The 24,170-nt window shown below is 41.4% G+C and overlaps 1 protein-coding gene across 4 annotated transcripts in view; it reads left to right on the top strand.

Moving 5' to 3' along the window:
• DIP2C (disco interacting protein 2 homolog C) overlaps positions 1 to 24,170 on the top strand; it is a 322,911-nt gene that overhangs the window by 199,690 nt on the left and 99,051 nt on the right. For 2 of the 4 annotated variants that reach the window (XM_065050486.1, XM_065050487.1), the window contains exons 5-10: positions 5,146 to 5,271; positions 6,104 to 6,313; positions 11,582 to 11,668; positions 12,534 to 12,665; positions 13,978 to 14,097; positions 15,033 to 15,230. In XM_065050486.1, coding sequence (XP_064906558.1) covers positions 5,146 to 5,271; positions 6,104 to 6,313; positions 11,582 to 11,668; positions 12,534 to 12,665; positions 13,978 to 14,097; positions 15,033 to 15,230 — 873 coding nt within the window. The remainder of the gene's footprint in view (positions 1 to 5,145; positions 5,272 to 6,103; positions 6,314 to 11,581; positions 11,669 to 12,533; positions 12,666 to 13,977; positions 14,098 to 15,032; positions 15,231 to 24,170) is intronic. The other 2 variants (XM_065050483.1, XM_065050485.1) reach the window with 1 other exon arrangement.

Here is a 24,170-nt window from a genome sequence, read left to right as displayed (position 1 = left end):
ATCCCAAGGGAACTTGGACCGGTCTTCTTATGCTCACTGTACTTTGTCCCAGTGTGTATCACAAATGTGGTTTTCTTCCTTCAGTGAACAACGAGCTTCCAGTTACTATTCTATAAATTCCTGTTGCAAGTCTCCATGTATTTTTTCAGAAGCTGCTACAGACAGACAAGGGGCAAGCAATGAAAGGGAATGGGTCACAAACAATATGATGAGCACTGTAGCCCATTTTTCACCAAGATAAAGGCAAAGAATGACCACGCTCTTGCTCAAATTGATGAGAAGTGAATCACCAAGGTCACTCTTTGGTGAGGGGTGTACGTTTCTGTTTAGATTTAAAACCATGCTTCATAAAACTACAAAAAGAGATTATTAGTTGTATTTTGGTTAACATTCCGTGTGATACACCAGCAAAGTTGGCCTGTAGATCAGAAAAGCAAAGCTAAAACCTGGAGAAAAGCGAAGCATTTGTATGGAAAGCACAAATACAGGCTGGGCAGAGAATGTGTTGAGAGCAGCCCTGAGGAGAAGGACTTGGAGGTGTTGGTTGATGAGACGCTCACCATGCGCTGTTAATGTGCGCTTGCAGCCCACAAAGCCAACCATGTCCTGGGCTGCATCAAAAGAAACATGATCAACAGGTTGGGGGTGGTGATTCTGCCCCTCTGCTCTGCTCTGATGAGACCCCACCTGGAGAACTGCATCCACCTCTGGGGCCCCCAACACAAGAAGCACATGGACCTGTTGGAGCAAGTCCAAAGGAGGACACAAAGATGATCAGAGGGCTGGAGCACCTTTCCCATGAAGACAGTCTGAGATAGTTGGGGTTGTTCAGCCTGGAGGAGAGAAGGCTCTGAGGAGACCTTACAGAAGCCTTCTAGTACCTAAAGGGGACCTAAAGGAAAGCTGAAGAGGGACTTTTTACAAGGGCAAGTAGTGATAGGACAAGGGATAATGGCTTTAAACTGAAAGAAGGTAGTTTTAGATTAGATATTAGAAATGAATTCTTTAGTGTGAAGGTGGTGAGGCACTGGGACAGGCTGCTCAGAGAAGCTGTGGATGCCCCATCCCTGGAAGTGTTCAAGATCAGGTTGGACGGGGCTTTGAGCAACCTGGTCTAGTGGAAGGTGTCCCTGCCCATGGCGAGGCACTTGGAACTAGATGATCTTTAAGGTCCTTTCCAACCCAAACCATTCTATGAGTCCATTCTATGATACCTGAATCTGATATTTGGTGGGAACGTACCTGCTTACTATTTCTGTCATTCTGTGGTTACAGGATAGATGTAACCCATGAGTTGTTCTCAAGTGTCATTCTTAACTATCAGTCTGGCTTTTCCTCATGTCTCTGATTTCTCAGTACTTTGGGACTTAGTCTGTAGGTGTGAATGGTTTGAATGTTGTTCATTAGCTTTAGAAGTCCCACTCTATACAAGACTGTCAAAATACGTTGAAGGGCATCTTCAGAAAGCATCAATAGGCTTTTATTCAGAAAGAAGACCATACAAACCATATGGGCTGTTATTCATTCTTTACCTAATCCTTAGCTTTTCTTTAGATGCTTAGAGACACTGCTCAATAAAGCCAAGCGTTTTATTCCTGGGAGAGAACATTGTGAAAAGATTTTTCATCCAAGCTTGACTGTTTCTGCTGCTTTTATCTCCTCTCCCCCTCAATGCCTGGAAGCTGTTGCTGATAGTCCCTGGACCATCTCTGGACTGTCTGTCCTCAGCCTTTTCTGGACACGTGTCCTGTTCTTTAGTAGCCTCTGTGCTCTGAGTGATGCCTCCTGACGAGCTGACCTTGCAGGCCAGGCTGGGAGCAGGTGGATGTGTTTCTTGTCCCCGGGCAGCTTCTCTCTTGTTTATTTAGAGTTTCTTATATTTTCCATTGTTTTTCCTTCCTGGTTTGGTTTTTGTTTTGTTGTGTATGTTTGTTTGTTTCTTTGAAGTAATCTTCAGTTTGGTTTATTCCACAGTAACCCATTACAAATTGACATATCAGGCATGTGCTTTATTAAGAAAACAATTCAATTCCTGGACTCCTGTGGACTCATTTGATAATCAAACCCCTGCAGAGAGTTTTTTAATTAAGCTGATGAGTTTACCTTCTTGCATCAAAAAAGCATCAAAAAAGAAATCAAAGAATTTGCAAATTATGATTCAGTGTCCAGCTGTCACTAAGCATTTTAAGAATTATTTTCTGTCAACTGTTCTCCTTTAGAAAACTTTTACAGAATTTAAGTTACATCTCATCTCCTTCCTAGTATAGTAAAAACCAGTCCTAAATGCAATAGTATACAAAGAGTTCTTCCTGTCTTGATCAGCAAAATTTATTGTCTTCCAAAAATTGCTGTAGAGGTTGGGGTTTTTTTGAAGGAAAAACTCATATTTGACTGCTTGATATCTAATTGCTGTGCTTTGAAGGAAAACCAAGAATTTTCCCAGTTCACTGGGTGAGAAACACAAACTACTAGTGAGCGTGTTCAGTCCTGTATATGTTATTGGCATTCGTGTGGAGTGAGCAGGTAGGAATTTATCTTGGGGACATGCTGTTCAGTGAAGACTTACATTGTTTATTTTCTTAGCCTGATACTGTTCACATAAACTTTTCACCATGTTTTAATTATAACAAAGACCTTAAACCTTCTACTCTACAATAATGACTTGACAGGAGAGAAGTGGTTTTCTGGTTTGATGTTAGCCTTCCAATCTGCTTCCATTTTGGTCTGTTGGCCACACAGCTCTTTTATCTTCTGAGTGTGCTTTTCCAGCTTTGCTGTTTGCTTTTCTTGCTTTGCCTTCGCTGACGTGCTCGTCCTCTTCATGATTTAAAACAAAGGCAAGAAGCAAATCACAGAAGCAGCTGATAACATTCTTTTTCTTACACTTACTCTTCCTTGCAGTCTTTCCACTGAGAGGTGATTAAGCCCTGGCAGAAGATAGGGAACACTATTGTTAAAAATGAGGCATTGCGGCTTATCGGCAGAGTGTATCATTTCACGCTTCCAATCATCCTTCCCAGTTGTTAAACAAGTTACTTATCCTGGCGTGATCCAACCAACAGCTCTTTAAATAAAGATGTACACATATATATATATATACTCTTCACTTGCCTGTTGCTTTTCTGGGGGAACACTGCCTGTTCAGAGCTGCCACCACATCGACACAGGGGTACGAAACAGGCCGTGTGCTGCCAAACCTGCCTGCAAGGGGGGTCTTCAGACAAACTCAGCAGCAGCAGAAGGGGGGTCACTTGGGATTAAACCTGCTGCACTCCGCTCCTGCTTCACAAATGGCAACAGCTAAACAGTGCCCACAACTTGCGACGGTTCCTACAGCTAACCGTGACTGGTTAAAAGGGAACCTCTAACGTGCTCTCAGTCATCTGCCAAATGGTCATTGTGGCAACTTCTTTAACCATAAGTGACTTGTTGTCTGCCATGTGTTTTGCATACAGTCTCCTCACGTGTGTCTTGTCCAAAACCAATAGAAATACGCAAGATAGTAAACTGAAATTAGACTCATTTCAATGTATAGTTGTGGTAGTAATGAAAAGATTTGCACAAAACTAAGTAATTAATCAAAACATGTTGCTGTTGTCTTTTAAATATGATAAATGCCCTTTTTCAGACCTGGGGAGGCAGACTGCTGTATATACATGTGAAGGGTAGAGAAGCTCCTCACTGGGGATGTCTTCATGGAGAAGGGCTATAACCCTTTGGGGAATGACCTAATGAAATTTAACAAGGGAAAGTGTAGAGTCCTGCATCTGGGCAGGAACAACCCCAGGTTCCAGTATAGGTTGGGAAATTACATATTAGAGAGCAGTGTAGGGGAAAGGGACCTGGGGGTCCTGGGGACAGCAGGATGACCATGAGCCAGCACTGTGCCCTTGTGGCCAGGAAGGCCAATGGTACCTGGGGTGTGTTAGAAGGGGGGTGGCTAGTAGATCGAGAGAGGTCCTCCTTCCCCTCTACTCCGCCCTGGTGAGATCACACCTGGAATATTGTGTCCAGTTCTGGGCCCCTCAGTTCCAGCAGGACAGGGAACTGCTGGAGAGAGTCCAGCACAGGGCAACGAAGATGATTAAGGGAGTGGAGCATCTCCTGTGTGAGGAAAGGCTGAGGGAGCTGGGGCTCTTTAGTTTGGAGAAGAGGAGACTAAGGGGTGACCTCATTAATGTTTATAAATATATAAAGGGTGAGTGCCATGAGGATGGAGCCAGGCTCTTCTCGGTGGCAAACAATGATAGGACAAGGGGTAATGGGATCAAACTGGAACACAAGAGGTTCCACTTAAATTTGAGAAAAAACTTCTTCTCAGTAAGGGTGACAGAGCCTGGAACAGGCTGTCCAGGGGGGTTGTGGAGTCTCCTTCTCTGGAGACATTCAAAACCCGCCTGGACATGTTCCTGTGCGACCTCACCCAGGCGTTCCTGCTCCAGCAGGGGGATTGGACTGGATGATCTTTTGAGGTCCCTTCCAATCCCAAACATACTGTGATACTGTGATACTGTGAAGGGATCCATTGGATCCATTGGCACCAACCTGTGAAGCACCAGGCGTGTGCTCACGGTGCGTTTTCTTCTCACTCCGCCTCAGGCCAACCCTACATAATACTTACTTTTCTGTGAATAAAGCCAAGTGAAGGGGGCAGGAGGAGGATTTGGGAGTGGGGGACCTGCTGCCGCTTCTTTTGTGACACTTCACATACCTCTTACCTTTCCAGCAAATGTTCCTGTTCGCTTAGTCTCTGTGACTTTTGTGTAATGTGGAAACCTCATTCATTGTAAAAACAGGCATTGTTGGTACACCACGCTTCCACTGAAACACTTGACGGTTGCTGAAGTAACAGCTCTTGGTTAAACAAAGGTTTGCTCTGGCGAAGCGGGGTTCCTACTCTTCAAATACTGCAACGCTGTTCTGGGGATTTTGTACAGCTCAAAGGGCCTGTTTGTTGGTGCGGCGCTTTTCACTGTAGCTGCTTTTTCTGCTCACACATCCTCTGAGATCCCCTGCGTTCTCAGCCTTTCATCACTGACAGGCGTTGTCAGCCCAGCCTGCGTACAAACGAACCTGCACGGGAATGCACAAACAAGCAAACAGCTCCTGTCTGAATGCCGGCTTGAAATCTCTCTCTCCTTCCAGATGTCCACACGGAAGCAGTCCAGGCAGCCCTTGCGAAACATAAAGAAAGGAAAATGGCGGTCCCGATGCCCTCGAAACGACGTTCATTGGTGGTGCAAACATCGATGGATGCCTACACACCTCCAGGTGAGCGTCTCTCTGTGTTTTATGAGAATTTTAAAAATGGTTCTTTGTACTGACATGAACTAATAATCTGCCTGCATAGATAGTGATGGAAATGTCATTTGAAGCCCGCTGAGCATAACGTCAAGGTATGTTCAAAGAGAAGGTGAACTCAGTGGTTGGAAAGGCAACTGTGGCATTGCACTTGGTGGTACCTCAGCTAGCACTGGTCCTTTTGGTCTTATGAGGCCCTAACTATGGCCACGTTGTCATATTTTCTGTGACTCAAAAGTTCAAGTTTCTAGTTTATTCCCTAACACTGTAATGGATTTTTGTCTTTACAATCAGTCGTGCTATTCCTTTGCAAATTTATCTGCTCTTTTACTTACTAGACTGTGAAAATATCCCACATCTCATGAATTCTCATACTCGCTGGATCCAGCTGGGACTCGGTTTCTCATTCAGACGGATGGGCTTTCTACAGCTGGAAAAATTTTTCACAGACTTTGTGGAGTGAGCTTAGGAAAATATTTTCGGTATTCCGTACTGTTAATAAATGGTTGGAGATCTTCAGATTCTCAAGCCACATTATAAAGGAAGACTCTTTTATTATCCTTATTTTTGTACAATAATACACAAGCCATGGCGTAAGAGCAGGAAAGCTCTCTCGGTGCACTGTTAGCATTTCACTTCATTCTAGGGCTTTCAGTATTACAGATATTTCTTTTTATGTTTGCCTACCTTCGTGAGTTTTTCTTAATGACAGTTATCTTTAGACTTGTAATATGAACATGCCTTATTTCTATTAAGAAAACCCCAAAGCACTGCAAGTTAACAAGCTGGTTTTAATTACTAGATACTTCTTCTGGTTCAGAAGATGAAGGCTCCGTGCAGGGCGACTCGCAGGGAACTCCCACCTCAAGTCAGGGGAGCATAAACATGGAACATTGGATCAGTCAAGCGATCCACGGCTCTACGACATCAACCACATCCTCCTCCTCGACACAAAGCGGAGGCAGCGGTGCTGCACACAGACTAGCTGATGTTATGGCTCAGACGCATATAGGTTAGTATACAGACATTTTGAGTATGCCCAGTTTAACGTGAATTTTGTCTCCCATGTTCAGCTCATGCTGCTATATGAAGTCTTAAAAAAGTCTTTCCTGTGCCTTTTCTTCTTTCTTTTTTTTCTATTGACATATGTTATATTGAGAGACAGTCTTATGCTCTTATTTCACGAGAAGAAAAAAAACAACTGGCAGTTTAGATGTGGGGGTAAACTTGCGTTGTGTCAAACAGGGTCTAGCTGTTGGCTCCTCAATATCTCAAAATGTGCAGTTGCATGGTTTCCATTACTTAGCGCTAGAAAAGGTCTCTGTAGGGTCCATCAGTGAGGAAAATCAGTGCAGTATTACAGATTGCTCGCATACAAGTTTCCCCTGCTGCCACACCACTTTAAATACATAGTTTGAGTGATTTTTGATAATTCTGTTAACAGTAGGTCCTCTTAAAGGTATTTTGTTCTGCCCTTAATTGAATCTAGTATACTTGGGCTGGGATATCTAGCTACTGCAGTCCTTGGAAAAGACTATTACATACCTTTGGAGAAGGAAGGTGTTATTATTAGTAGTAACTTGGTTTTATATCCTTTGGAAAGATCCTAGGAAGTCAAAGCTTCCTTTCCATTAGGGCTAAGCTTCACAGACATTCATTATTTCTGAATATTGTGCCATTGACATTAGTCTTCGTTAAAATGAGGCAGCTACTTGATTAGGCACATGGAAAGCAGGGTTGTTTTCCCTTCATTCTCCAGTAGTTGCTGTTTATTATACGGGGCATCTGCTTTGGGTGCATTCTTGCTGGGGCTGTGTATTTTGAGTGCCTCTAAAAATCCGTTGGAATCTATATTGGAAGAGATAAAGCAACCTTGCTACTGTTCTGCTACTCATATGAAATGCAGTTTTGTGTGACTGTTCCCCAACTGATCATTCTTTTTCAAGTGTATGTAATGAGACACATGAAAACATCTTAAATGTTCCTGATTGTATGTGCTGGAACAGTAGTCTGTATCCCTTTTTTTTTCTTCTCTGAGTATAGTTTGATACAACACCTGTATTTTCAGAGAAGTAATCCTCTCACCATGGTCTGGAATTGCTGAATTGCAATCAGGGGAAGAATTTCTATTGTATTCTTAAAATTCATGCTAAATGAATAGCTTAGAACCCTGTTTTAGAAACACATACACTCTGAACATATTAGTCATTCCATTTGGTATATTCTGTGACTTCATCTTGAAATGCTAGAGGAAATTATAGCATAGAGAATTAAATTTATCCAAACTCTAAAAGGTTGTATTACTCACACACCAAGTCTTAATGTGTCTTTAAATATAGCGTCTTTATGATGTGACATTTCAGTAATTTTAAATCTGGCACAGAAAGTCTTCTTTTATAATCACAGAATTTGCGGTAAATAATACAGCATTTATAGAGCTAAATTAACATGGCAGTATTCTGCAGAAGAGGAAGAATACTGCTGCTTTAACTTGTTTTATTTTGCCTTGTTCTTGACTGGAAGGATCTCTTCTTTGAAGGAAGCAGTTAAGCTTACCTCAGTGTGTACAGATTTTTATTCATCCTGACAATAAGATACCTTAAATTGCATCTCTGGTGGAACTGTAGTTGTGATGTAGTAATGTAAAGGTTATTTGGAGACAAAACATGAGTAATATCTGCTAACAGATTGAGACCGTGATCTTAGGTTACCATCAGTCATTGTTGCTAAGATCGCTGGAAACGTAAGAGAAGCTGCACAGATGATAACTATAAAATTTATTTCTTCATGGATGAGCTGCTTTCTGTAAAAATTTGAAATTAAATGGCTCTTTTGTTTCTTTTCAATCCAAAGAGGTGGATTTTGAGTTTCAGTGTATTCTGAGAGGTAAGAGATTGGAAGTCTTCCCACAGATAGCCTTGCTCTTGCAGAGGCAGTACGCCAGTGATCATAGATGAATAATCCTCTTTGGTAAGAGAGAAAGAGAGAGAGAAAACTAATCCTGTTCTCTGAAGCTCCTCAGCTTCTGGAGACAACTTGTTCTTGACCACAAAGAACATACATTCCCATAGCTTGACATTTCTTTGGTCCAGGGAGTTGTTCTCCAGAGACAGATCAGCCTACAGGAGAGAAATCATCTATAAATATATAAGGATTTCGTGCCATACTCTGAAGATGCCAATTTTGATAAATATAAATGTAAGGGGCAACAGGAAAGACCTTTAATCATAACCGAAAAGAGGCTCTCCATTCTGATACACACTAGGATTTGACCTCCAGGGTGCATCACAGAATCAATGGGAGATTTTTCCAGTTTAAGTACTGTAATGCAGTCTTGTGAAGGGTTTGATAAAAAGCATTGGCTATAATATAATTAATATAATCAGAATTTAGCTTTGTGGATCATTTAGATAATTTGCATAAGCTATTATATGCTTTCGTTATTACACTGTTCATTTAATTTGGCTGCCGCAGCTCCTTTATTATGGCCAAAGTTCTACTTTAGGATAGACGGCCTTTAAGTATTTATTCTGAGCTTTACAATGCTGAGGTGTCTGTACTAAACTACAGGGAGAATCTCTATTTTGCCATAGGAATCACAGTTGTATTGGTTAATTCTTGAACTTAGAGGTCAAACCAGTGAAATCTGTAAAAAATACCTAATGTTCTGACCCATCTTTGCATCAGTACTATGTATATATGTATCTAAGGTCTTTAAGCTTTTGTTTGTCTGTATTATATTTTTTGGATCTGTACCTATATAAAAATCAAGGAGAGAAAGCACATCCCGAAGCTCAGAAAGTTCATGTAATGAAAATCCCACAGCACTTACTTATGACTGTAAATTTATATAAAGAGTTAAACATCTCACTACAAGATTCTGATCCTCTAGGTGCATTTAATCTTTGTGTCATATGCTTCAAATGTTTCTACTTGAAAATCAAAGGCCTCTATCCACATTAAAGGCTGCCTAGGCTTTTAATAAAGTAAATATGTGCCATAAGGCATGACCGATAGTTCTATGACAACCTTAAAATTCTTATTTGTTCTGGGAGGAAATACTAATTTATAATACAGTAGAGTAGTTTAAAATACTATCTGTCACCTGGATATCAATAAGGTAGAGACCCAGCTGATGCCAAAAGCCACAGCTCTGACTCTGAGTTTCCCTTCCCTGACAACCACAAGAGACAGCTTGTTTGGGTGAAAAAGCTACATTTTCTTCAAGTATAATATTACAGGGATGCCTTTTGAGTTCCCAGAGGCTTTTCAAATACATGGTACTTACCTGTGCTTCCAGACTTGGCTGGAAAGTATTCCTCCACCTCTTTGCTTCTCCTCAAACATGGGGCTCTGTTGGCACACACGCTCCATCCCTGCGTGAATGTGCTCCGCATTGTTGGTTCTTTCTGATTTTCAGTAAACGGGGTAAATTATATCACTGCAGTGGCAGAAATGAAGAGAGCCTTAACTGGAAACAGCTGTTCTATCTGTGATCTTCTAATGCAAGAATATTGAAAGAGATGGGAAGAGGAGGTGACGCAAATATGTATGTTTGATGGAGGAAACGCTTTGAAGTCATGCAGCTGTCAGTTTGGACTTTTTAGGCAACAGATGTGTCAGGATCATTATTCTTCACTAAACCTCAAACAGTGCTTCAAGCTACCTGACAGAAGACCAAGCAGATCGTGTCCATAGTCTAAGCCTGGATTGACTGTTCTAGACACAAAAGGGTACATTTCACATAACAATTCTCTTTTTCTTTAGAAGTCGTTCAGACCAAATGTTTGCCTGTATGGCTTTCATTTCTCCAAGCCTGGCTCTGAGAAGGGAACTGACTGAGGATTTGTAAATCTAATGGCTGAAACCTACAGCTGTAGATATTGCCATGATAAGACATCTGTTGAGCAGATACTGTAAAGGAACACAGCAAGACAAACCTTAATGTTCCTCTTCTGCTGGATAAGGGTTTTTCTTAACAGACGTGTAAATAGCAGATGGGCAGCCAGGATACTAAAACCCCACTTTTTGGGGTTGGGATGGCCCAAGTGGTGACCACCTTGCGAAGAGAGTTTCTTTTTAGGTGATTTCAAGTGCCAGTACTGCTTTTCCAAAAGGAAATCCTGTTACAATACAAAAGAGTAAGAAGCTTCTTTCTCAGGTTATCTTACCCTACTTGGCATCCTGTGTTGCGAAGAAGTATTTGGTTTCAAGTGTATAGATCTGAAGGGAGAGCATCTCTGCTCTGCGGTGCTTTGGATCATGTGTCTTCTCTGCCATGCATTGAAAACAACTTATCTCTGTGCTAAAACCTGAAAGGAGATACTTTAACTCCAATTCAGGTTGCCTTGTAAAGTCTGAAAGATGAAATACTTCACTAGAAAGATTTAAACAATTATAGCTATAGCTAACTTTAAAAATACTTTCTCATGTTACTAATAGCTGACTAAGTACAATTATTTTCTTGGTCATGATCTCCTCTCCTATTTGCATAGCAAAAATGCACTGTAAGTAAAAGATAAAAGATAAACATCAGCAATTTTTAATTGACTTCGTTGTTGGGTGACTCAATCATGTTCTATAAAAAGTTCTTGTCACTTAACAAGAAAGGGCAAAAATTGTACTGAGCCTAAAATAGCTGCTAATGACAAGACGATGTTCAAAGCTATTATATTTCACTTGGTCACTTATAGCACAATATAAGGTGTTTGTTTCGGAAAAATTATAAGACTGGATGTGATCAGAGTGAAAAGGCTCAACTGGATGTGTGTGGGATGCGAGATGGTTTTGAGCTGCACGATAAAAGCCATCTTCTCTTTTCCTGAACCAGATGCTGTGTTTGCTTGATAAGGTTGACTCCTTATGATGTTCATGAATATAACATTAAATAACAAGCACAGACATTAATATCCTGTCTTAATTTTGCATGATTATTGGCTGTCAAATGCTACCTTCGTATGAGAAGTATGCCCATAACTGTATGTGTAGCCTTAAGAATTAGTTATCTGTGTTGATGGTGCATGGATTTGGGATTGAATGCACAAGAATTACAGTGATCCGTAGTTCAAGAGTCATGAAAATGCTTTATAAGTACATTTGAGGTGAAATTTACTGTAGAAGTTGGTATTGTAGTGAAGTTAAGGCACTATAATGCTTATAGGACAGATTTAATAAAAAGGACATATTGAAAATAGTATTGGAACGAGATCAAGTTTTTCCAGAATTTTTGCATTTTTATAGACTCTTACCCTGTTGTAAAATGGAGTTCATTCCTCTCCAGCAGCAGCAGAACGAAGACCTGCCTTCTTTTGTATCTCAGAGGCTGCTGGGGATCATTTCTGTCAATCGAGAGAGAAGTTGTATCATGGTATTTATCTCCATCTACTCTAATGCTGATAAAAACCTGGAAAAAAATATAAACAACCCATAAAAATAGTATAAATGCATAGGTAATACAGACTCAGGCATGAAAAGATGGGAAAACAAACTGTGGCAGCATGCTGAGTGATGAGGCTGTGGCAGAGAAAGATGCGCTCTGTGGAATTGTTCAGCGGTGCTGGCGTGAGTCAGACCAAATTGTGTTTGCCTTCTGGAAAGCAAGTCTTTGTTATGCAGAAGAATTGAAATAGCTCTGTCTAAAAATAGTAGACACGCAAGTGTCCATGCACAATGCAAAGTTTATGTTTCTTTACATTTTCTTTCTTTCCCCCAGTTTCCAGCCCTGCTATGACTGAGGTTTTTTTCCTAATATACGAACAAATTCCTTTCTTAACTAAAATGGGCATATTCAAAATACAGAGGTTCTAAAAGGGATATGCATTGGCACTTGCAAGTGATTGACAACATGCTGTATTCTTTTCATTTAGAAAAAAACGATGCAATAATCTATCCAAAGTGTATTTGTCTGGGTCTTTTCTTTTTGAAGCTGTCCACGAGCTTTAACTTAGAATAAAATTAAATGTCAGTGGAGAACCTACAAACTAATTGTATAATGTTTTTAGCCTAATGCTTATATGATTGCAGATATGCAGCCCCTGTTTTAATCAGGAGAAACTTTATTAAAATCATGCTGTACATGCTAGTTGCATACATTCGTTTTGTGCATTAACTTTTAACGCATGATCAGATGTTGAGAAGATAAAAATCAAATGGTATCTTTTCCTTCCCCCTTTGCTTTTCTGCCCTTCACTCCTAGAGGTACACGATTAAACCTTTTAACTTATTTTTCACAGAAAATCATTCTGCCCCTCCAGATGTTACCACTTACACCTCAGAACACTCAATACAAGTAGAAAGACCACAAGGATCAACGGCACGGGTGGCACCCAAGTATGGAAACGCTGAACTTATGGAGACTGGGGATGGTACGTCACAAAGCAAAACTGGTTTTGAGTGTTGGAACCTTTTTAGTGGTTTCTGTGTGCATCTGCTCTTTGTTTCTTCTGGGCACCTTTCACTTGTAAACACGTACAAAGTTGCAGCATCTTTACAGTCTTAAAATAACCTGATAGAAATTAAGCCGACATAGAGAAAAACTTCTTAATCAGCAGAGCTGCCTCCCTGTAGAAATTGCTTGGCAGAAGAAAGTAGCGAATCTCTTTAGATCTGCTTTTATCGTGCTGCCTTGTTACAGCTGGTCTGGTTTTTAAATGACAAAGAATGTGACATGCCAGGATGGCTATGCCTTGAAAAGTGACATGTTTGAAGTTTTATTTTCTGAGGTTTTTTTTGAAAAGCAGTTATTTGTAAACCATTTCCTGTTTACTGCTCCTCTTAAACTTATTAAACAGTATTTCAGCAGGGTGTGGAATTGTTGGCCAAGTGTATCGCATCTAAACTAAGCAGCTTCAGCCCTAAAAACCACTTGGTAAAAGTTTTGGAGCCAACCTTACGGAAGGGTAGGAAGTTGAAATTTCTGCAATGCAGTGACAGAGAGCTGTTCAGGAACAGATGATATGAATGTTGCAGAGGCTTTGCACTCGACTAGGGAGAAGGAAGGGGGAGGTGGTTCATGGGGTTATACTCTAAAAGTGCTGCTTGCCCCGTGCTCCTGTTCAGAATTGTATTTTTTGTTTGAAAGCACTGTATGGGCGAGCATGCTCTCTTTGGGGATCGCTGGCTGGTGGGGTTGGCAGTCAGGACGTTCAGTGGATAGAGGGTCATGCTGAAGTAATACGAAGATGTGAACCACGTTTAGGATGGGTGTTGGACAGGTCCACTACGGGGTGAATAAATGGTGGGGCAGAGCCGCTGACACACACTCCTTGCTGAGCTGTGATCTAGTCAGACCGTGTCAGTGTGACCAGTGGCCATGGGGACAGCCAGTGCCTGTCTTCTCACTGACCATTGCCATTGCCACCTGGACGTGTTCTCTAAGGTTACTGACATTTGCTGTAGGGAGGGGTTTTTCACTGTGCTTCACACCCTCCGTCTATGTGCTGTTTCCCCACTAATTTTGCAAGCTCGCTCTGACATTGTATTGGTTTCTTATTTAAACCAGGCATCTGTGTTCCTTTTTGCTGAAATGGTCTTAATGTTGGATACTTGGGTCACGGCATGGCATGAAACTGTAGGTGTGGTGGCCTTGCAGTCCTCGCCTTTTTCTTACCCTGCGTAACGTCTGGTGGCGTTCAGCGTAGCCATCGACTGATGTCTCCATTGATCCCTGTCCTGCAGGAGTACCAGTGAGCAGCAGAGTGTCAGCAAAGATTCAGCAGCTGGTCAATACACTAAAACGACCCAAACGACCGCCATTACGAGAGTTCTTTGTAGATGACTTTGAGGAATTGTTAGAAGGTAAAATGACTGTTTTTCAAAAGGTTTGGGGAATCTCTTATTAAAACAATGTAAAATGTTTGTCTCACACATTGACTTTCTAGAAAGCTGAGCCATCCCTGTACTGGCAAGTACCAAAAAGCACTGCTATTCAGTGGAATCTGCCTGTGGTGAGCTTGAATGTAGAGCTGTAGAGTCAAAAGTCCATCTTGTTTGCTCAGTTCCTGGTTCTGCTTGCAAAGAAACCACAGAAGAGTGTGGAGTGAAGCTTTGCTTTGAGGACGTTCAGCTCTGGGTGACGCCCGTTGCTTTTGAACAGCAATATGAGAAAAACTGTCAGTGAGGGAGCATGTTAAATGTTTTACACATCCTTTGTGTAACAGAGAAGCATTGAAAAAACGAACTAAATGTAAGATGGAATCAAGGATAAAGTCAATAAATGATATTTTTCTTTTAAAGGAGGCCAGTGCTTTGAGAATTAAGATTTGCCAGGATGTGCTGATTTAAATAGTCTTCATCGTAGTGTATGAGAAAGCACTGTAACAGAACTTAAATCAATCTGTTATTGGTGGCTTATTAATTTCTTCAGCAGTTCTGCAGTTCACCTCATTACTGCATTTATGCCAGGTAAAAGTATTCCCCATCTCTCTTTAGGAATAAAGAAAGGTTGATTATTTCAAAGAGAAATATATGCATGCTGTGTCAGCAGTTTCTTTCCCTGCTTGTAGAGCGAGTGTAAGGCTAAGCATGTTCATTCTTGAGATACTTCGGTTACTTCATCTCTCTTGAAGCTAAAAGTTAATGATTCTGTTACATTTCTCTCTTGCTTCTCAATACCTCCTAACATGTTCTTGTTTTCAGGATGTTTTGCAAAGGTAACTTGTTCTCTTGGTTACAGAGGTGTACACAGGGTATAGAATTTACATGGTAACTGTGTATCTTTTCATAATCATAAGTTCAACAGCCAGATCCAAACCAGCCAAAGCCAGAAGGAGCTCAGATGTTGGCTATGCGTGGGGAGCAGTTAGGTGTGGTTACAAACTGGCCGCCTTCCCTGGAAGCAGCTTTGCAGCGATGGGGAACCATCTCACCGAAAGCTCCTTGCCTAACCACTATGGATACCAACGGGAAACCACTGTATATTCTCACTTACGGTAAGCACTCTTCAAACTCCTTGTGCTTTTCTGTGTTGTGTAGTGTCTATGTGTATCGTAAATGCATCAATATACAGTGAAAATAGCCCCCTGGTGATGCATCTGTTCCATTTCTGAGTATGGTAAGACAATTCTGAAGCTGTTGGTGTCCGAGTAAGGATGGCTGAGATGTTACAGTGCGATTTATTTCACAAAGAGGAAAAGAGCTGAGTAGATACACCCATGGCATCACGGATTAAATTAAAACCACCTTTTAAATAGAAATGCATCCTAGGGCAGATTTTCCTGAAGATTAACATCTAAATCCATTGCCCTTGCATATTGCTCAGGCTTTGTTCTGCAAAAGCAGAACCTGGTACACAAAATTCACCAGCTTCCCGAAGAAGTTAAAATAGGATTTTTTTCCTGTGTTCTACTGACATTGTAGGAATTGTAATTTGAATTATTCCTCCTGATAGGTAGTTCTACAGCTAGGAAATGGACCCCTTTGAAACAGATTTGCCAGGATATATTTCAGTCTGGTCTTTGGTATATTGATATAGTTCAATGTGTACTGTGTGAAAATTTATTGCAACCAAGAAAAGCCAAATAAAAATAAACATAAGGATATCTCTGACAAATCACTCCTATACAGCTTTTAATTCTGAGATGTTCAGAGGACATTTGGGAGATGTTCAAAGGAATTATTATGAATAACTGTTGAATTTTAAAGCAGGGTGAACATTTCTGTATGCTATGGATGTGGATATAAAAGATTATTGTGCTTTTTTTTTATATATATATATATATATATATCTACCATCTCAGGGCCCAGGAGTTCTGTGCAGAGAATGTTTTCACATGCTGTGCTGTAGAGGTCTGTCTGCTGTTCAGTGCTGAACGCTCCTTTCCTCTCGGGAGTCAGACTGAGTGATGGTCCCTGGCCGAAAAGATGTCTGCTGCAAGTTTGACATTGCAAATATAGTTAAAGGCTTTTAAAGCATAACAGAACCTTTGTAACTGAAGGTCATGCATGAAACATTTTCCCTTCAGGTGCCTTAGAGTTAAGAAGTTCCTTAAATTAGGGAGCAAACATGATTCACCACTGATCCATGTTTTTCTTCCTTAAGGACATTTACTTGGAACTGGAGAAGAATTTTAAAGTTCGCAATTACATGTTTGCGGAAGAGCAATTCATGTGATCCGCTGAATGCCCTAAATAAATTGGACAGGAGAGGAAATTAAGATATTAGTGAGAATCAGACCATTTTTCTGAGCATGGGATTCTGTCCAGAGAGTCTGAGCATATGTCCTGCTTCTCCTGAGGGGCCGCAGGCTGAGCAAATCAGGCTGAGAAGCTCACCCACAGAGCCACCAGCTTGCTTCTCTGTCCTAAGCTAACTCTTTCCAAACCCCTCTTCTGTGTTGTCCAAATCCTGAAAAAAATGGGGCTACAATTCATGTTTTCATTACTTTTATTTGGCAGCACTCTAGGATATGGGTTTTGCTGTTGCCTTTTAGTAGTTTCCCGAGGTCAGAAAAAATCAATTCTTTTTTTTTTTTTTTTCCCTTCTTTTTATAGATAAAAGAAATTACAAGCCAAAACATTTCGTAAGAGATTTAGTGAATTCTTCTCCGCTAGCTAGATTTCAAGCTGACATTCTTCTTCATGGGAAATGTCCATTCACTGTGCCACAGCAGTTTTCTTAAATGGCAACTGCTTTTAAAATATCGTTGACATTACAGCCACCTGCCATTTTAATGGTGACTTTATGATTGATTTTGCTGTAGCTATTCCACCTTTTGTGTCTGTAATATTTTCTAGCAATTGTGGGCATGGCGTTATTAAAGTTGAATATCATTAGACGTTAAGCCTTGAACTCAGCAAAGACACTCTTCTTCATGGCTTTTTATCCCTGTGAGTAGTTCCACTGGCCCTGGTGGTAATAAACTTCTGAAAGACGATCTTAACCCACCGTCCTACCACATGGCATTAATGTGACACTTAATTTCCTTGCGTGCCTGCCATGATCACATGACTCAAACTTTAAAATATCATCACTGAGGACTTTCAGTAGCCTCTAGGTTTGTACCTCACAGTTATTTTCAGGTTCCCCCATTTAAGGAAATGCCATTACCAGGATTTTTCATACGTTCACTATTTTGACAAATATTCAGGGCTTTTAAGAATAATTCTAAGTTTCTAGCAGTTCAGTCTTTGACGTTGTACCAACACGGTCACTATGCATCTCTTCTTGAATATTTTACCTCTATTTACTGTTTCTGTCTCTTGTCACACTCTCTTGTGTCTTCATGGAAATCCTCCTCCAACTTTCTGGTTAAGAGGAGGCTTCTACATGATGTCTTTTGATCCCTGCTTTTTTATACACAGCATCTTCTCCTGTTTCTTGTCACTGCATGGATGAATTGCACGTTTGCCTGCTTATTGCAGACTTGTTGCATGTTTCCAAATTGCATTCAAGGAGTGTCTCTGTAGCTCTCAGCTAGATCATAGCTTGTCTGAGCAGGAGTACTTATTCACTTCACACCAAGCATATTTATCCCTTCCTTTGGGGATCATTGTAGACTATATTTAAAAGATGTATAGATGAGGTTCTCAGGGACATGGTTTAGTGCCAGTGTTAGGTTAATGGTTGGGCTCAATGATCTTGAGGGTCTCTTCCAAACAAAATGATTCTTTGATTCTGTATTGCTGTCCTGCCCATCACTTGGGCTGTAACTTGAGTTATCACAGAATCACAGAATGTCCTGAGTTGGAAGGGACCCACAAGGATCATCGAGTCCAGTTCGTGTCCCTGCATATGACAACCCCACAGTTCACCCCATGTGTCTGAGGGTGTTGTCCAGTCTCTTCTTGAACACTGTCAGTCTTGGGGCTGTGACACCTCCCTGGGGAGCCTGTACCAGTGTCCAGCACCCTCTGGGTGAAGAACCTTTTCCTGATGTGCAACCTAAACCTCCCCTGGCACATCTGTCTGCCATACATGATCCGAGCATTTCTTTAGTTTTGTACAGCTGCTTTGTGTCCAGATGTTGCAGATTATTTAGGGAGAAAACTTTCTGAAATGCAGAGCTTTTGCTGCATCTACATGGCAGAACCTCATCCCATCTGTCTCCTTAGTCTTGATTATTGCAGCAGGTTCTCTCTGGCCCTGAAAAATGTGGTGTTGGTCTGTTGCGTCTATCAGGGATGCTTTCATCCTTCCCCTTGGTGGCTTTGCATGCTGAAAAGAAGCTCTCCGAGAGTCTGCAAAATTCTCCTTCTCCAAAGCCTTCTCACAGCTCTACCCAATCTATCGGTGGCTGATAGGGATATGACACAGTTAGTGTGATTTAAGTGGCCGGTGCTGTAAATCATGATGTGCTCTTGTGCCGTAAGGGGACCCAGTTTAAAGAAGTTATTCTTTCAGCTGTTGCTTAAAATCATCTCTGCCTTGCCATTCCTCTGCAAGAATTAATCTGATTTGTAATGCCTTATGTGTCCTGTCTTTTTCAGCATGTTTTTCAAGCTTTTTGTCTTCATAGCATGTAAGGACTGTTTTCCTTCATGTGTCTCAGATTGCAGTAGATAGAAGAAATAAATAACTGCACTTGAAGACCTGATCTTTTTTTCAACCAAGTTTTTGAAGCAGTTCTTGAAGTCCTTCTTAGTGCCTCAGTTGTAATCTCTATTTAATGTACTCAAAATTCTTAAACTCTTTTTAGTGAATGAAACACTATGAATGTTACTTATTTCTCAAATATTTTGTTCCTCTGGGAACTTGATTAAGTGGAGAACATCTTAGTTAAGTTATTCACTATCCCTTTATAAATCAAATCTCTGAATATGCATAAATTGAAATGTCTGAGATATGGGAAGGAAAGATGTCTTTATCGGGTTTTATCTAAGTCTGAACTCTGACTAGAAACTTATTATGTGCTTTGAGGAAAAGAAAGACAATTTCTGGCTCAGATGAAGTTAATCAGAGTAGTCAGGCATCTGGTTTTGGTATTGTTGGTATGAATAATGAAGCCGGCAGTGATTTCTTAGAGGAGAAACATGAATAAAGGACAAATAAATCCTATACAGTACTTATGCTATCACAGTTACTTTTCTTACTTGAAGTAATTATTGCAGGAAGAACCAGAAAGGCTGGGGAAAAAGTAAAAAGCTGAAAGTGATTTGGGAATGAGCAAGTTTTGAGCTTTCTTCTTGTAACCATTATTAAAAACAACAAAACGAGTAGCAGTTAACTACTGATTCAAAGAATCTCATTTCCTTTATCTTAACACTTTCTGTAATCAGATTTTTTTAAATACCATTTTCAGTAGCTCCAATGTATTGTTTTCCCCATCAGAGGCCTGTTGGAGCCAGCAAGGGTAGCAAAAAAGAGCAGAAAAGGCTCTCTGGGTAGAGAAGTATTTTTTCTTTATCCATTTGGATTCTGTGGAGAAGGAAATGCCTGAAAAATGGCTTGTTTTTCAACTGAATTGCCCATTAAATAAACCACTCTACATAACTGTAAGCATTTTGAGGCCACAGTCAGGCTGCCTTGGCAGAGGTGATGTAGCTTGTACTGGAGATACCCTGAGGTGGCTGAAACTTTGCAACAGCCCCAAAACAGCCAACCCCGAGCCATGTGGTACCTGGCGTGCGACCCGACCCCGGCGTCCTCTTGCTGCGAGAATCGCCTGGGCCAGGGACTTCACATTGATCAGGAGGAGAGAGAGGGAACCGAGACTCTTCTAACCAAACATCTCTATAACTGTCCTTATCTCTGAAATAACTCCGTGCTTGCAGAGCTATGGATAGTCATGGCTCGGGCCCTGAGACAGATATCAATCTTACAATTGTTTAATACTTTAAACCTTTATTTGTCTAATAAAAAGACAGAAGATTACTTTAAAAACTCAAATCTGTGTTACAGTCTATGGTTAAGACTGGAGTGTCAAGCACTGTAATAGCAAGATCACCTCTATTCAGAATATGTCTATAGTCTTTTATTCTCTGCAACAGAACATTTTTGTTCTTTTTCCTTGGACTTTTTCTCCCAAAAGACAAAAATTTAATTCGATGCTCATGATGAATCTGAAGAGTTTATGAAGAAAGGGTTAATAGAGCAGCAGAACTGCACCTGTTAATTTGCAAAGCTGAAGTGCACCTTTACCTGTGTAGCACTAGGAAGTTTGCCATTTACACCAGATTTAATAAATATTCTGTTTCTATTTAATAAAAAGAAGTCATACTGTGATATTGAGAAAATGAATATTTGACAAAATTATTTGCAGTTAAACTTTGGCAGTGTGGCAACTGCTATGCACGGAGATCGGTAAGCGACTGCTGGTTTGGCTTTGTTGAGTTAGTGCTGTGTGGTTCTGAAAAGTATCCTGAGGATGATAAGGAAATCGATTGTGGTTTGTTTTCTCTCTGAGTCTTTTCCCTGATACAACTTTTCTCTTACAACCGTCTTTACATTCAGCACAAACTTATAGTCCTTTTACAGATTTGCAAAGGAAGAGGAAGGGGATTTACTTCAGTCTCATGTGGAAAGCATCTAATTTTTGATAACTGATCCCCTTTTGTGTGGTTTTTAAGACCTGGTGGTTTCCTTTACCCTCATAATGTGTTGCTTAACCAGATGGGACTGCCTGTTAACTCACTCCAGCTTGCTAAATTTTAGTTGGTAAAAGATACTGCTCTCTCAATAGACTGTTTAAAAAAAAAGAACAAGACCGAATACAAGTGAAATGTAAAATATGTGTTTGCTGGTGTGGATTTGCTACCATTCAAGTAAACAGAAATTCCAGCAGCAAAAGAAAAGGGACAGACCCCACATGGGTGTTAACAGTGTTTGTCACAGCTGCCACAAAGCAAGATGCTTTTTTCCACCCTGTCGTACCAAGAATATCCGCGTACGCGGTGTCTGCTGGGCTGTGGCTCCGTGTCAGAGGCATCGCGGTATTTGCTGGTACTTGCTGGGCAGTGGGGTCACTCCAGTTAGTGTGCAAGGGTGTGGAGAGCATCAAAGGTGACTTGGCCTCCCCGCACATACCCATTGCTGGGGTGCGCGAGTCTGGCAGCAGCTCTCAGGGCAAGTGACAGAAGTGGCTAAGGAAGATACGATCATCTTTAGAAGAAGATTCATTTCAGTAAACGCTTAAGCAATTTTAAGTTAGGAAATGATAGATGCAGAGAAAAGCTTAGTTTCTTCCCATCTTGTGGAGTTCCACGTGATCTTGGAAAGCAGCGACACAGTCAGCAGCTTGACGGGAGTTAGGAACAGGGTCATAATTTGCAGTAGCAGCAAGGTGTGTGTTAACTGGATGCTGTTGGGTTTCCATTTTCCAAATTCAATTTGGGAAACGCTTCTCTGGACACCTACCAGTCTGCTTTGTTTGGGAAATAGTTCCGTGACCTGAAAACTGAGGGGTAATTGAGATACTTAACCATCCAGCGTTACCCACCATGTGTGTGTGTGAGTGACAGACACAACACTGGGTCTGCAGAGCCCGGGCCCCTACTGGAGGGCACCCACATGCCTGAAACACGGCTGAACCTCTGTAGATTACTTACCAATTCTTTGTTTTTAAATGCAAGAAAATAGCTGCTCATATATGGCTGGTGAGCAGACCAGAGCCTGGCAGGGACAAATCCTGTTCCTGGTGAGGCAGGTAAGAGTGTTGTTGGGAAGGAAGGGTGGGCAGGTGAAGAAGAGAAGGGCTCACGGGTCTGGTCTTCATCTGGGGAAGCAGTGGGGAAGATGCCGCCGCGCTGGAGGCTCCTGCTCCTGGCAGTGTGTGCTGCAGCTGGCCAGGCAGCTCTGCTGGGTAACGTGGCTGGAGAAAGAGGCTCTGGCACCGAACTGGAACATGGGCCGGGCCACTCACTGCCCGGTGAAACTGCTGCTTGAGCCTCCTCCTGTCTACAAGCCAACTTATCAGAAGATCAATGGCAGTGTGTTTATCTGAGGACTGGCACTTCACTGCACTCTGGCTGAGGACAACGAGCCACATCCTCCACAGCCCCGAAGAGCTGGATTTTGGCTGTAGCCCATTTAACAAAGATGGTTTACCCACTCCAGGACCAGCCCAGCGGCGCTGAGCCCTGCCTGAGAGCGAAGCTGGGATGGAGCACATCTGGCCGCCCTCTCCCCCCGCACAGATGTGGCACCCCATGGAGGTCACGGCAAGGTCACAGCATCAGGATTTGTGGGAGAGGTTTTTGCAATCGGCTTTTTCCCAGCAACATCTAATCTCTCAAGTTTGCAAAGGAAGAATTACACTAAATTGCAACCTAGGCAGAACCGAGGAAGGAAATACTTCAAAGATTTCCTTCTTTATAACATCCTCCGTTACTGAGGCCTTTTATCCTGCAGTCCTGGAGTCCCTGGTGTTGCTCAGTGACGTTGTCGGGCAAAACAGCCAAGATGGCAAAATAAACACACTGTTTAGCCCAACTCTGGTCAGAAGCTCGTGCCCCATCCAGCAGCTGCAGGTCTGGGCCTCATGATTCACATATTCCTGGCCTCAGTTTCTGGTTTACCGCTCTCATTGGAGCCCTTTTTCCTATTTATTTTTTGCAACGCAGCTGTATATCCTGGAAGAAAAATGACGGGCTTCCCATTGAACACACTCTGGTTCCAGATCTGGGTGCACTTTGCTGCCTGTGCGGATCCCTGTGGGCTCTGCCCGCACACCCTGCCCTGGCAATAAAAGAGCATCATGGGAAAATGTATTTAAAAACTCAGTTATTTAAACATTTACTAGAAAGTACTCCTTTCAGTTTTCTTAGTCGAGAAAACAATTCCTGCATTTTCTCAGTTCACTGATGTGGAGAAGGTTGTACTGCACACCCAGGTACTTCTCAAAGAAGACGTCTAAATACTTTAATATGAATAGCCCTTAGATTTGAAGAAAATATTGTAAGATGGCACATTTGATAGATGAAAAATTAGTGCGAATACATCACAAATGCAAATTTAAGACTCATAATAGATTTAATCTATATAGCTCAGAGAGAACTTTTCACAGCAGCCCCTTAAATGTTCATTTCAGGCTTGAAAGTGTTCTGTGTAAAGATGGTTCTTTCTTGCAATTCAGAACTTTTGCTAGGCTTTTGATTTCCATTCTCCAATTTTCTGTATCATTGCTAATTGCTCTTTTGAGTTTGTTGCCATTGAAACTTTAATCTTGGAAACCTTTAAGAAAAAGCTGCTACTCCCTTGTCAAATTGAAGTGTTGACTGTAGTATCAGGGATGCTTTTAAAGACTTTCCATTAAATGCGGGTACTTCTGCTGTAATACTCTATCCATACTGAGTTTCTAGTGGAAGAGAATTGAGTCATGTTTATTTGTGAGCATCGAAACGGTTCAGCATGCAAATATTGGAGTAATTTTAAATAAATCTGCAAAACATAGTTTGTTGATATAATATTACTGTTTCCATAAGAATAATTGCATTTAGTACTTTCTCGGTAACAAGCAGCAGGGACCCTTCCGATTTTCCTTAAGAGGAAATTGTACATTGTATTTACATCAGGTTTGCACTTAAAAAGAATTTAATAGTATTGCATTTTATAACCAGGATGTGGAGGAACTTACTGTAACAACTGCTTGGCTTAGTTATAAATAGCAATACTGTCTGTTTGGGAGCCTGAACTGCTGAGCCCCACAGGTAATCCATTGTCAGAACCTATTACCGTTTACGTTATTGGTGGGCATGAATTAAAGATTTGTTACTGTCAGACTGAATACTGCTTAAAGACAGTACCTGGGGGCCAGCCAAGAGCTGGGGCTGCTACTCTTGGTCTTGTTCAAATGGAAGTAACAAGGTCTCTAAACAGGCGATCCGAAAGGGCTTGCCTACTTGGAGGATGCCAGTCACTCGAAGGATTAAGGAAAGATGTGTAATGTGTCCAGCGAGGTCTTGATGAGAGACTTTTTTCTTTAAAGCATGTTGGA

The sequence above is a fragment of the Columba livia genome, chromosome 2, assembly GCF_036013475.1.
Source record: "Columba livia isolate bColLiv1 breed racing homer chromosome 2, bColLiv1.pat.W.v2, whole genome shotgun sequence".
Classification (NCBI taxonomy): Eukaryota; Metazoa; Chordata; class Aves; order Columbiformes; family Columbidae; genus Columba; species Columba livia.
The sequence above is the reverse complement of the archived record's forward strand: the minus strand, read 5'-3'. Positions and strand labels throughout refer to the sequence as shown.